This window comes from Dasypus novemcinctus, chromosome 23 (assembly GCF_030445035.2).
Source record: "Dasypus novemcinctus isolate mDasNov1 chromosome 23, mDasNov1.1.hap2, whole genome shotgun sequence".
Classification (NCBI taxonomy): Eukaryota; Metazoa; Chordata; class Mammalia; order Cingulata; family Dasypodidae; genus Dasypus; species Dasypus novemcinctus.
Window position 1 is genome coordinate 14,157,196 of NC_080695.1, and position 13,384 is coordinate 14,170,579.

The 13,384-nt window shown below is 55.3% G+C and overlaps 1 protein-coding gene across 1 annotated transcript; it reads right to left on the minus strand.

The window, feature by feature from the left end:
* Positions 1 to 3,066: 3,066 nt before the first annotated feature.
* PDAP1 (PDGFA associated protein 1) lies at positions 3,067 to 13,381 on the minus strand. The gene is made up of 6 exons (XM_058285818.2): positions 13,238 to 13,381; positions 10,239 to 10,330; positions 8,772 to 8,879; positions 7,065 to 7,186; positions 5,013 to 5,164; positions 3,067 to 3,801 (listed from the first exon to the last, which is right to left on the minus strand). Exons 1-6 carry the CDS (start codon positions 13,248 to 13,250, stop codon positions 3,743 to 3,745), a joined length of 546 nt encoding a protein of 181 aa, XP_058141801.1. The 5' UTR covers positions 13,251 to 13,381; the 3' UTR covers positions 3,067 to 3,742.
* Between the last annotated feature and the right edge of the window lie 3 nt (positions 13,382 to 13,384).

Sequence of the window (13,384 nt, forward strand, 5' to 3'; positions counted from 1 at the left end):
TGATTCCCCCCCATTTCTATTTTATTCAGGATTTTATTTTTTTATTGCATGTTCTCTAGTTCTCTCTTCATAAAATCATGATTTGTCTTTCAGCTAGGTAATGAACTTGGTCAGTAGTGCTCTTAAGGGTGCAACGATGCTTCCACTTGTAAGCCAAGGTGCCTGAGCCCTCTAGCTTCTTGGGCCTGTCCTCAGGGTAGCCTCCCGTCAGACAAGTGCCCATCGATTCTTTTATCACAAGACAGAAATTGCAAGATCCCCAGAGACAAAGCTGGGCCGCACAGGTTTCACTGTCCCTTATTCTTTATTTTTTTTAAAGATTTACTTTTAAAAATTTCTCTCCCCTTCCCCGCCGCCCCCCCCCCCCCCCCCCCCCCCCCCCCCCGTTGCTGCATCAGCTCTCATGTATGCAGTGCCACTCTGTGCAGGCTGCACTTCCTTTCACGCTGGGTGGCTCTCCTTACGGGGCGCACTCCTTGCACGTGGGGCTCCCCTACGCGGGGGACACCCCTGCGTGACAGGGCACTCCTTGCATGCATCAGCACTGCGCATGGGCCAGCTCCACACGGGTCAGGAGGTCCGGGGTTTGAACCTTGGACCTCCCATGTGGTAGGTGGACGCGCTGTCCATTGGGCCACATCTGCTTCCCTCTCCATTATTCTTTGTTATGCGCAATGCCAAGGCCATTCTGGCAAGCACAGGCCTCGGCAAAGTGGGGTTCTGGGAATGAGCTGATGGGACTGTAGCTCAGGCCTGGACTGATGGGCAGGGAGGTGTCTACATGCCTTTCCTAGCTTCCCTCAGAGCAGAAAATACAGGCCCAGAGCAGTAGCCAACCAGTGTTTTCCCTTATTCAAGACCATGAGGGGCAAGCTGCTTCCTACTGGCACAGAAATATTTAAGTCAAGCATGTTCTCATGTGGCCTCAAGGAGGGGCTTCGTAGATGCCATCTGTTCTCCCTTGTCCCCTCTCTGAGAGGGAGACCAGTCTTGGCTTAAAAATACCAGTCATGGGAAGCGGATTTGGCTTGACTGATAGGGCGTCTGCCTACCACATGGGAGGTCCAGGGTTCAAACCCAGGGCTCCTTGACCCGTGTGGAGCTGGCCCATGCGCAGTGCTGATGTGCGCAAGGAGTGCCGTGCCACGCAGGGGTGTCCCCTGCATAGGGGAGCCCCACACACAAGGAGCGCGCCCTGCAAGGAGAGCCGCCCACATGAGAAAAGCATAGCCTGCCCAGGAGTGGCGCCGCCCACATGGAGAGCTGACACAGCAAGATGACGCAACAAAAGAGACACAGGTTCCCAATGCCGCTGAAAAGAATACAAGCGGACACAGAAGAACACAGGAATTGACACAGAGAGCAGACAGTGGGGGAGGGGGAGGGGGAGGGAGAGAGAAAAAATCTTAAAAAAAAACCAAAACAAGTCATGCGCCTCCCATAAGAAGGAAGTCATTGCAAGGCACCTTCGAGGTGGGCTTGGTTTCAAGAGGGGCTGGAAGGAGACCCTGCCCCGGGCCACTCGTGTGCTTGGCAATGGCCAGGGCTTGCTGGCCTTCCTCTGCTGGACAGTGAGGGGACAGACAAGGGGACATGGTTACTGTCCTCAAGAAACTCACAGTCTGATAGGGGATGTGGGTGGCAACAACCTAGCATGACCAGAGAAGGCCAGGGGGTCCCAGCATAGGGAGGGGTGGGGTCCCAGACAGGGCACGGCATGCCCAGACTGGGCAAGAGCTGAAGAACAGGATGAAGTGGAGGAGAGGCTTGGCACCCGGGAGCCAGGCCTGCAGGCCCACACTCAGTTACGCTGACTGCAGGCCCTGGAGGTGGCGGGGAGGCCCGCAGCTTCCTGCAGTTGTGCTGCTGCCAGATGATGGACCAGGGCAGTGGGGTGGAAACAGGAAGGAGTAACAGGGGCACTGGTGACCTCAGGGATGGGCTGGGAGGGCAGCATGCCATCAGGCCTGGGTGACAAGGGCGGATGGTGGGGGGCGCAGCTGGAGGAGTGCTAGTCACTGTGTCCCTACCTCAGGAAGGGGGCCTTGTTACCCCCATTTCAAGAGGAAACGTCAGAGGAGGAAGATAATTCCCCAAAGTCCTAGAGCCAGGAAGTGGCAGGGCTAGGATGCCAACTTGGGTGTTTGAGCCCCACTGGGGGGCTTTGGCTGAACTGCCAGAGAAGCGCTTGCAGCCCTTAGGAACACTGTCGGCACTTCACCCAGGGCGACGAGGGAGACCTGCAGGGCCCCCCGCCAGGCCTGCAGACATCAAGGAAGTTGTCCTCGCTTCTGGACTCACCCCAAGGAAGACGGAGACAAAGATGCTCCTGGGCACCCGCGGACTGCCGGCTTCTAGCAGCTACAGCATCTTGCTGCTCCCTGCGGCTGCAGTCCTGCTGGCTGGCGGCCCAGAGGGCTGCGACAGGGTGCTTTGTCAGCGAACCTTGCCAGACCCAAGACCTTCTGGCACCTTCATCTTATCAGACCTTCATTTTCATGGCCACTGAGGTGAGCCTGGGCAGCAGCGGTGTGACCCCAGGGAAGGGGGAGGTGACCTGGCACAATGCCGTGAGTTAATTCCTGCTCCTCAGACCAGGACCAGAGAGGCTTTCCAGGCCAGGTGAAGGCTTGGGGGTGGTCGGGCCAAGCCCCCTCTGTTGTTCCTGGGGCCACGGACTCCAGCGTGGCCACGTCCAGGGTGGCGTGGTAGACAACGCTAGGAATCAGGGGCTCAGTTCCACCTCCCCCACTGGACACTTTAACTCGGGCCAACCTGCCCTGGCCCCCGGTGACTCATCTGTCAGGTGGACCGACACCTCACGACGGTTCATGAAGGGCTTGCCCCCTCCTTGGTAAGGATTTAAAATGGGGTGATGCCTCTCAGGCCCCTGGACAGGGCCTGGTGGGCAGTGTTGGGTACTGGCCACGGGGCTGCTTCCTCTCAGCACTGAAGGCTGCTTCTGGCCTCCAGGCCCCACCCAGCAGTGACATCTGGGGTCCTGGCCCTGTTCTCTCTGGGTGAAAACTGCCCAGTGGGGGCCAAAAGACAGTCACAAGGCAAAGATTATGATAATGTCAAGTTTAATCTGCCAAATATACAAGTTGGATTTGTGGAGCAGGTTTTGCCTGGGTGCCGCACAGTAAAGAGGTTTCTTGAAATGGCCGATGGGTAGGGTTAAAAATGGGCCCTGGCCCTGGCCAGGAGGGTGTGAAGGCGCAGGAAAGGGTGGAGGCGGCTCCAGTCAGAGAAAACTGGCCAGGGCTGAGCATCCCCCTCAGGGATCCGGGAGCGCAGGCCTCCGGAGGCAGCCCTCTCCTGAGTGAGCACCCAGGCCACACAGGCTGGGACTGGTTATCACAAACTGGTTGGCGGCACCCCTGGCACAACCGCCCACTAACGTGCAATCTACCGACAAATGGAAGCCCTCCTTACCCCACCTCCCAGGCACCCCCCACAAGGGCTCTGAATTCTAAAAACAGCAAAAACATTCAAATGGTTACATATGAAATGCTTTCCTGCATCTTTCTGTCTCAAAGATAGCAGCTGCCCTCCCCCCAGACCCCCCCACCATTCCCCAAACGATTTCTGTGCCAAGATGAAGACAAGGCCCCAGGCCGTGTGGGTTCCCAGCCTGAGGGGCTGCTGCAGTGGCGCCAGGGCACGGGGTGGGGTGAGAGCTGGCAGAAGTCCTCGCAGCTCGGCCCAGGGCCCCGGAATCTCCTCTCCCCCAGGCCCGTGTCTACTTGTTCAGGGACAGCGACTGCATTCGTTTTCCTGATAAAGTCGCATCGTCTTTTGCTGAGGGGCAGAAGGGAAGGTAGGAGGGCTTAGAACAGAACAGAACCACTCCTCCACCACCACACTGCCGATTCGGAGCGCTTTCCTTCTGAAAGGCCCTAGAAGACTCTGTACCTGGCTCAGCTGCATCATCCCCAAGGGAGAGGAAGTGTGCTGACGCCACGCGACTGGATGCCCAGGAGTTCATGACGTGTGGGGGTGGCCACACCTCCGTGAAGGCCCAACACGCCGTCCACCAGATGAACGGACACTCTTCTTAGCCTACCTCCCAGGCAGGTCCCATAATCCCACTTCTCCCCATGGCGACCAAAGTCTTTAAGTCCACACAAACCATCACATGGCTCCAGGTGAGGCAGGGCCGTCCCTGTGTGGGGGTGGTGACCCAGACCTGCTGAGTGGGGAGTGACAACCACGGGATCCCTGGGGTGGGTGACCACAGCCTCAGTTTCCTCACGATCCAGGGAGGCAGCAGGTTGGTGTGATTTAAGGGTGTTCACTGCCCCCCACACAGGGAGGTGTCCGTGAGGCCAGGAGATGAGCTGACCATTCCTATAAATCCCCACAGCCGGCCTGGGCCTGGAGGAACCTCCCGCCACCTCTGGCCCACCTGGAGGGAAGACGGGAGGCAAGAGGGACGCCTGGGCTGGAATTCACCTGCACCTTGTACTGCTGTACAGTACGCCACACCACCCCAGCCTCTCACGCCCCATGGGTGGACAGTGCCGAGGCAGCCAGCTCTCCCAGCCTCGCCAGTCACCAAAGACCTTCGTGGGGCCTTCTAGCCTCAGGCCTACACCAGGTGCCTGGATCCAAGGCCTCACTGCGCTGGGGCTGGGGGGGGACGACTCCAGGAATCATGGCTTTCCTGAAACCTTGGACAGTGCACTGCTGAGGGTCCCCAACCACAGACTCCATCACACTACGGGGCCCTCCGTGCAGCCCAGGAGGTGGTGGGGAGGTGAGGAGGTGAGGAAGCGAGGAAGCGAGGAAGCCAAAGGAAGGGGCACACGAGGGCTGGGCTCTACTGAGCAATGTCACTCCTCGCACCCACCCCTATTTTACAGACAAGGACACTGAAGCGCAGGTCCTGGTGGCCCAGAAGCAGCCAGCCAGCAATCCCCAACTGTGCCCCCTGCACCCAGAGCCTAAGCGGGCAGCCAGGCTGCCCACCCCCCCCAGTTGCTGCCTGCCGCCTGCGGCCCAGGACTCACCTTTCCTTTCCTCCTCTTTCTTCCTGGCAGCCTCCTCCCGCTGTTTCCGGATGATAGCCAGTCGGGCGAGGTCGGCCTTGGCCTGCTCTGTCTTTCCAGCTAAGTGCATCTTCATATAACGCTCTTTTGCCTTCTGCTTCTCGATTTCTTCTCTGTTTGGATAAAACGGTGTCACAGGGATATTTTCCCCTCTACTGTTAGCTGAGCTGGACGTGGGAGTTGGAATAAAGGCTGAGCACTCAAGCTTAGGGCCAAAGGGGAGGAAGGGGCCACTGTGGGAGAGGGCCTGGCTCTGCTGCCCTTACCAAACAAGCAGGAGTCGTCCTGGGCCGTGTGCTGATGTGCTGGAGGGCTCAGGTGGCAGGCCCGGGACAGGGAGGGGGCCCCACACCCAGGACCTTCACAAAGCCTTAGCATCTGGGTGGACAATGGCTGCATGGGGCTGCGGGGAGCGAGAGGGAGGCAGCCTGAGGGCTTCCACATGAGAAAGAGGAACCCTAAGTGAACTGGATGTCCAGAGAAGACGACCAGGAGGAGGAAGGCACTAGAAGCCACACTCTGTAAGGAATGGAGAAAGGAGCAGCCCCAGTGATCCCAGGGCATGGAATACGGAACAAGAATGGGAAAGAGACACACCCACTCTCCAATCAACCCAATACAGCCCATTCTCAGAGGAGCTCAGAAGTGCCAGGGGCTGCCTTCCCAGGGCTGTGGGATAAAAGCCAGACTCCCAGCAGGCAAACCACTTGGCAGAGGACATGGTGAGGAGCTTCCTTCCAAGCCTGAGATCTGGAACGACTGTGGGTGTCTTTCCGGGTATGAGACAGGAGGGTCTGACCTGGACAGGGTTCCCAAAGATCTAAGTGCGTGTGTGGGGGCTACCTGGCAGGAAGTTGGGGAATGGCTTTTGCCTCACAGCGGCCTTCCCAGTACACAGGCTGGGGAGCAGGAGAAAGCGGCCACGTGGGCCTGGCTGGGAGAGGGAGCAACCATGGCCAGCAGCGAGTCAGATGAGCAGAAGTCCTGCCCTGGGGACTCTGGATTAACACCCGTCAGCCCAGCAGATCCAGAGCGGGGCTCCAAACCCAGGAGGCCCTGGAGGCATGAGCAAGGCCCCCTTGGTGAAGACTGAGTGCCAGGCACGGGGCTGTTACTACCTCGGCAGCCCAAAGGGCTGGGGTATCAGTGGGATCCCCACTTTACTGAGGAGGACAGTGAAGTCCAGAAGGGGCAATGACTTTTCCAAATGGCCTAGCTGCTAAGCAGCAGAGCCAGGGCAGGCCCAAGAGCCCTCCTGCTTGGGGAAGGCAGCAGCGCCCAGGCTGTGGGGCTTCTGGGGGTCGATCCTGAGGATGCTCCTGGAGGAGTAAAAGGAGTCCCCCTCCCTCACACCCCAAGCTCGGGGGGCTGCTCCCATGGGGTTTTCAGAGCCTTTGGCCATCGCGGGCAGCTGCTAAGCACAGCTGGTAAGTGATTTAAGTCCTAGCAGTCTAGGCAGAAAAGCCAGGGTGGCTTCCCCCAGCACCCTCCCCTTGCAAGGCCCCTGATGTCAGCTGGTGGCCATCAGAAGTGGGGGCACTTCTTGTCGAGGACAGACTGAGTGGGAGGCGCTTTGGTGCTTGCTCTCACCTTCTCGCAGCCTACAGGAAGGACCTGAGAGGGCTGGGGCTGGGTAGGGAGCCCCCTGCACAGCCTGGGTTGCCTTAAGCACGCCACAGACCCCAAATCGCCCCAAACCCTCTGGCCAGGCGATTACAGATGGAGGCATGTCAGGGATGGTCAGCTCAGGCTGGGTAAGGGGTGTCCCTGGAGCAGGAGTGCTCTGGAGAGGACTTCAGGGTAACCCGCCAGATCCCCAGGCCACCCACTGACTCCAAGTGCAAGGTCTTCATCCTGATCTCATGTTTTTTTGTTTCTACTGGTGAAAAAATGTTTTTGTTTTTGTTTTTTTGAGAAACTGTGGGGAATGAGATGAAACAAATCAATACCCTAGCTGGACCCCCCACCCTCCACTGGGGACCTGAGCCACAAGGCCCACCCGGCAGACGTTACCGTTCTCTCCTGGAAAGCTCCTTCGGCCCATCCAGATCCAGCTGAGTGACCTTTTTGGTTGTCTGTGCTACCCGGTTGGGGTTTTCGATGTCGATGAGCCCTTCCACACCTTTGCGCTTTTGCTAGGATTGGGCAAGAGCTGGTCGTTGGAGAAGTTTAGGTCCCGCAGGGCCCCTGAAAGCTATACCCACCAGCCCCCAGCAGTCCTCCTGGAAGGGAACAAACTCCCACTGCATCCCAGCCGACATGCAGCTCGGCCAAGTCTCCCAGTGGGGACAGCTCTCAGGAGTGCCTCTGCTAGCCTGGGAGGTGCAGGGTATGTGAGTATGCTGGGTGGAATGACAGCCTGGCCTATGCTGTGTCCCAGCAGTTTCAGAGGCAACAGGTGGAGGTTCCGGGCTAAACAACTTGTCCGAGGTCAACCAAGAACAACAAGGGAGATGGGATGGGAATTCAAGTCCAACTCACAAGCTGCCAGTCCAAAGCACTACTTCCCCACTCTCAAGCTCAGCCTCCCAAAGCAGTTTTCCATAGAATCCCAGGCTGGTTTTTCCTGCAGAGCTGGATCCCCAGGGTAGTTTGGGCCAAGGATGTGTGTTCTCGTGACCACTTCCAATTCCTACCCATCTCAGTTGACGGGCGGCAAATATTCCACCTATGGGTTTTCAAGGTGACCCAAGAATCTGGAGCCTGCCCGTCCCACCTCTCTGGGAAAAGTTCAGAAAGAAACAACACAGGCTCTTGATGTAGCAGGTGTGGTCAAAATTCCAGACCCTGCCGAACCTGGCTTTCCCAGTGACCAAGCAGCTTTCAAATGCCAATCAAGCTGTCCTTCCTACAGAGCCCCAGATGCCCATATCCAACCCACTATATCCTCATGCCTCCACCAGAATGCCTAATGAACACCACAGACATTTAAATAGGTCTAAAACAGAACTCAAGACCCACCCCTCACTTAACCTGCCCTGCCCCACATACTAGGCATCCCTTTGATTCCTCTCTTTCTCTTAGGCCCCAGGTGCAGCTCTCAACAAACTCCAAGTCTATCCCTAAAATCTGGCTTGAATCCATCCACTCTTCTCTATTGCCACTGCCACCACCCCAGCCCAAGCCACCAATTCTGACCTGCAAAACTGCTACCACTCCCCAGCTTCTACCCTCAACACCTACCATCAACTCACCACACAGAAGTCCAAATAATCTTTTCAAAACAAACCTGCCATCTCTCTCTCCTGCTTCAAGGTCTCCAGAGTTGCCCACTACATGCTACAATAAAACCCAAATCTCTTCCACAGCTCTATAGGAGCCATCCCTGCCAATCTTCCTCCTCTTCCTCACCCACGCAGCCACAGCCCACCACCCCCTGCCTGTTCCTCATCCAAGCATGTTCCCACCCGGGCCTTTGCACTAGCTAACCTGGCTGCCTCCATTGCTTTGCACACCCATTTTCACTTTTCACACAGCTGGCTCATATCTTTCAGATCTTTGCTTAAAAGCCACTTCCTCAATGTCGCGCTCTTCCAATTCCAAGTATCCTTTATGGCAATCCATTTTATTCATAATCTTACCACTACTTGAAATCACCATTTTGTTTCTTTATTGTCTCTATTTTCTCACTAGAATGTAAACCCACAGAGCAATGACCTCTGCATCTACCACTGGGACTGGTAATAATAGGCTCGCAAGAGACTCCGCCAGACTCTCTACCTGGTAGTCATCTTCATCCTCCTCACTTTCGTCAGAGTCTAGAGATTTCTTCTCCTTTTTGGGGTCACCTGCAGCCCCATCTCCACCTTCTTCTTGTTCCTCTTCTTCCTGTTTCAGAAATGGATAACCTGCAGAATCAAAAATGGAAAACAAGCCCCCAAGACTGTGACCCCCACCCACTACCCCCAGAGTTATGGACCTTGAGAAATCAAGCCCCTAGAAGGCTCGGACCAGGTCCGACCAGGGTTCTACCCTGTGACCCTGGGCCCGAGGCAGCCCACCCACTCAGCTCCAGGGCCTGGAGTCCCTCACATAGCCACCAACAGCCCTGCTCCCCTTCCCTGCCTGGGCATCTTGCGCAGCCTGAGTGAGAAGTTCCTCTCCTAGAGGCAGCAGGACCCAGCTGTGGGGCTGAAAACCAGAGGCCTGCTCTGCTCCTCTCCCGCTCCCCCATCCCTCATGTGCAGCTGTCAACGTGTACTCCTGGGCAGGGCCAGGGGCAGGCTGGCCACCTCAACTTTCCCACCCAGAAGTCCTGCTGCACCCAGGATGACTTCCCAGCACTGCCCCCTCCCACAAACATCTATGTCTTTTCCGTCTTACTGCCTCTGCTCATTTCTCCCTTCTCCCTCTCATTCCACCTTGTCCCTAAGGTCTGCTCAGCTGCTACCTCCGCAAGGTCCTCCCAGCCCCCCAGGTAGATGTGGCCTCTCCGGTCTCTGGGTTCTAGAGCACTTCATAGCTGTGCCACTCATCTGGCCCCAACTGTGCCACCTTGTGCCCTCATTCGAGCATGGACCTGAGGGTGTGGGAGGTGATGTGAACACCAACCATCATGCAAACATGCTAGGTCCTAACAATGGGCTGGACAAAGTGCTGCAGGGACAGAGTGGAGAGGACTAAATCAGCCTGGGCCGGTGGGGAAAGGGGGACAGCACCAGTGAAAGTCACAGAGGAGGTGATGCTGAGTAAGGCTGGAGGAACCCCGGTAAGTGTTGCCTGTAGGGCATGCGGGAAGGCAGGCCAACGAGTCATGCTGGGGTCTGGCAAGTAGTCCTGAATGGCTGGAATAGACAAGTGTGGGTGTGGGTAGGTGGCGTGCTGGGAGCTCAAGCTGTAGCTGGGCAGACCCTGGCAGAGGGTGAGCTGCCAGAAGGCAGGGAATGTGCTCTGTCCTCTGTCTCTCCAGCCAGAGCCCAGGAACAAGAACAGAGACCTGCTGAGGCAACCTCTGCCAAGTGATGTCTTTCTAACTGATTCAGTCAAGAATGCCCCTGCCCCCACCCCCTACCCCGAATGGCCTTGGTTCTTCTGGTACTCCTGCCTGCTTCCTGCGGCCCAGCTGCTCTATGCCAAGGTGCTGGTTCACTTCTGAGGTCAGGAGGCCCTTGCGTGGCTTCTCTGGGAGCCGCAGAGGCAGGGTGCCACCCTGGCCCGCCGGCCTGGCCTGGCCAGGCATGTACTCACCCTGGCCTTCTGTTTTTCAGCCTGGAGCTGTGCGTCAATCTCCTCGGGGCTTGTGTACTGCCTGGCCCGGCCTTTGTGGCCTCCCTTTCTCCCTGCACAAGGATCAGCAGTTTAAGAAGGTGAGAGGGAAGCAGCGTCCTTGACTGCCTGACCCCTGGGGGGCCATGTCCTGCTTGTGGTACTCTCATCACAGGCTGCAGAAACCTCACCTGCCCCTCACCAAGTGTCACCCTTTCACAAGAGGTAGTGCGTGGCCATCTGGATGTCCCACCAAACTGTGTGCTGGATTTAGGTTCCCACTAATAAGACTGAAGGGAAAACATGGAGAAGGGGGTGACACACAGTCACTGGCTAAATCCTCTGCTCCCTTAGAATCCCAAAGTAGGGAACTAAGAAGTAATCAGGAGACCGTGTGATATTTACACCCCTAAAACTACTACAGTGCTTTTTATATGCAACGTTCTGTCACAACTACGGGCTCATTTGATCCTTGGCACAAACAAGAGTACAGGGGTTATGGCTGGTCCTGTTTTATGTGTGAGACTTCAGAGCACAAATTTTGGACTCAGACCCCTGGGTTCAAATCTCAGCTCTGCCGCACACTAGCTGTTACCTTGAGTAAGTCACTAAACCTTTCAGAGTCTCCATCTGTGTCTCTACCTCATAGGTTTACCATGAAGATAGATAAGTTAACAGTGCTTGGGACTGGCTATGCACTATAAAAGTATTTACTAATATTTTTACTTTTCTCTATAATATCTTATTCGGCAAGAGGAAAAAACCCAACAACACTGACCAATTTATTATAGTTAGGGAATATAATAAAATACTTTATGTTCACTTAAATGTGTATAGAAGAAAGAGAATACTTAGATAAAAATAAACAAATCTTATAGGAGAAAACTTTCCTGTGCTTTGGATAAGAAACATGTCTGGCAATTAAAGTTAAAGGTGAAAATAGACCCAATTACAGTCTAGGAGCTAAAAACACAACTAGAAATCTAAGTTCATCTAAGAGTAGCAGATCTACAGACTCTTTTGTGCTAAGACACCAGAATGACCCCTGCTAAGGCAACCAGTGAGTTTTAGAGCAGGGTGGCAGGGGCCTCAATCCCCCACAGAAGACTCCTCCTGAAACTGAGGGCCACCTGATTTCCAGAGTCCCTAGCCCTGAGCAGAGCATCTGTAATTAGACTGCCCGAGCTGCTCAGGGCTCCAGGGGCAGCAGCAGTGGTACTGGCCTCCCCTGACTTCCTAGACAGCAGCTGCAGAGCTGTAATTGGACTGCTACAGCCACCACCACCCATTTTTAATGACTACCCAGGCTCCCAGGAGTGTCACAGTCTATGCTCATGAAAGTCCTATTGTGAGAGAGCAAGCTCACCATGAAAGAAAACCACTACCCTCTCTTGCCTTTAGTCCAGGCAATAGTAACAACTCAAAACTGGTTACTATGGTCTCTCATTGTACACTTGGATATGTGATACTGACCAAAGCTTGCTCTACAGTAAATTTTACCAGAGGCTCTTCAAGCCTTTAAAAATGCTTGGCAGCATCCTGGAAACAAGAGTTGGTTCTTTGTTCTTGGGGAATTTTACAGTTTTTTTTTTCCTTTTAAAAAAACATCTTCACGTTTTCTTGTGCTGTTCACACAAATTAATAAATCAAAGAAATGTAAACCTTAAATCTGCTCACAAAGTTTTCTACAAGCAAAAGACCAAGTCATTTAGCCCTGTATTCATATCTAAGATTTTCTCACTATAGCCTCCATCCTTGGCCCAGTACCCATTAAGTAGGACCCTGGAGTCAGAATTCTAAAGCCAGAAGGGCTCAATGAGCACCTCTCTTTTACAGACAAGGAGACTGAGAAATATAGAGGAGACCTGGGTCCTCAAGTAGAGGAAATCAGTGAAGAGCTAGGTTTAAAAGGTCTCAGGTCTTCCACTATCTGGAAGGAGACAGTCAGGAAGTCACTTCAGTTTGAAAAAGCTCCAGGTAAAATTTCTTGTGGGCTGTGTAAGTTTAAACCAACATGACACATGAGCTCCCACTATTAACTGGGCATCCATTCATGTCAGGAGCAAGCCAGACACTTGAGGGTGTTCTATTATTTTAAGATTTCCATTCCGGAACTACCAGAGCTAATAATTATCACCACAGTGTTCCAGATGAGGAAAACAGCTTGGTCAAGGCCACAGAATTAGACAGTGACATCGCTGGGATTCAAACCTGGGTCAAGTAACTTTAAGGAAAAAGAGTCTGGGAGACAGCCTCCAATGTACTGGGAAGCCATGAACCCTTACCTTCCTGGCCAAAGGGTTGGAAAAGCCTTACAAATAACAATAGTTAAGCTTACTGGGCACTAAACGACGGCCACGCACTGTTGTGCGCACTCCACGTGGTTCCCCAAGTATAAGCCTCCTAAGAGGGCTAACAAATAGATACAACTATCACCATATGCATATGTGAAAACTGAGACACCGGGAGATTACACGACTGGCTCAAAGACACACATCGAGCCAATACTGAACACGGGAGTCAGAGTCAGATCTGTCGGGCCCAAGAGCATCATGTAGTTTCACTAGGCGAAGGTCGGAGCCCGAGAGGGCCCACGTTTTACCCGCGAGGCAGCCGGGCCCGGCCGCAAGCGCGGGACGCGGTGACTCAGTCACCGGCTAGTCTCGAGGGAGGAAGGCACTCCAAACCCCAGGCCCGGAGAAGCGTGCCCCGACCCGGCTTCCCGCACCGACGAGGACTCACGGCCTCTGGGACCCTTTAGATGGGTCCCCCTCCCCCACCCAGGGAGTGGCTCTGGGCCACCGCGGTCCTCAGTTTCCCCGTGGAGACAATTGGGCGACGAGGCCCACGCCTGGCCCTCAGCCGGCGCGGATGTCCTCCCTTTGCGCCACTCTCCGAGACACCTGCGGGCTGAAGGGACAGCGGGAGCAGGACCGGGGTCGCCACTCGAGGCCCGCGGACCACACGCGTCCGCCCCTCACCTCCTTTAGGCATCGCGGCTCCGGCGGCTGCTGCGGCGGCGCCTCGAACTGACACGGGAACCGGAAATGCCGCGGGCTCGACTACTTCCGCCCGGCCCAGTCCTCTCCGCAAGCCGCCGCCGCGAGGACCGGGGACCTGAATGAGGC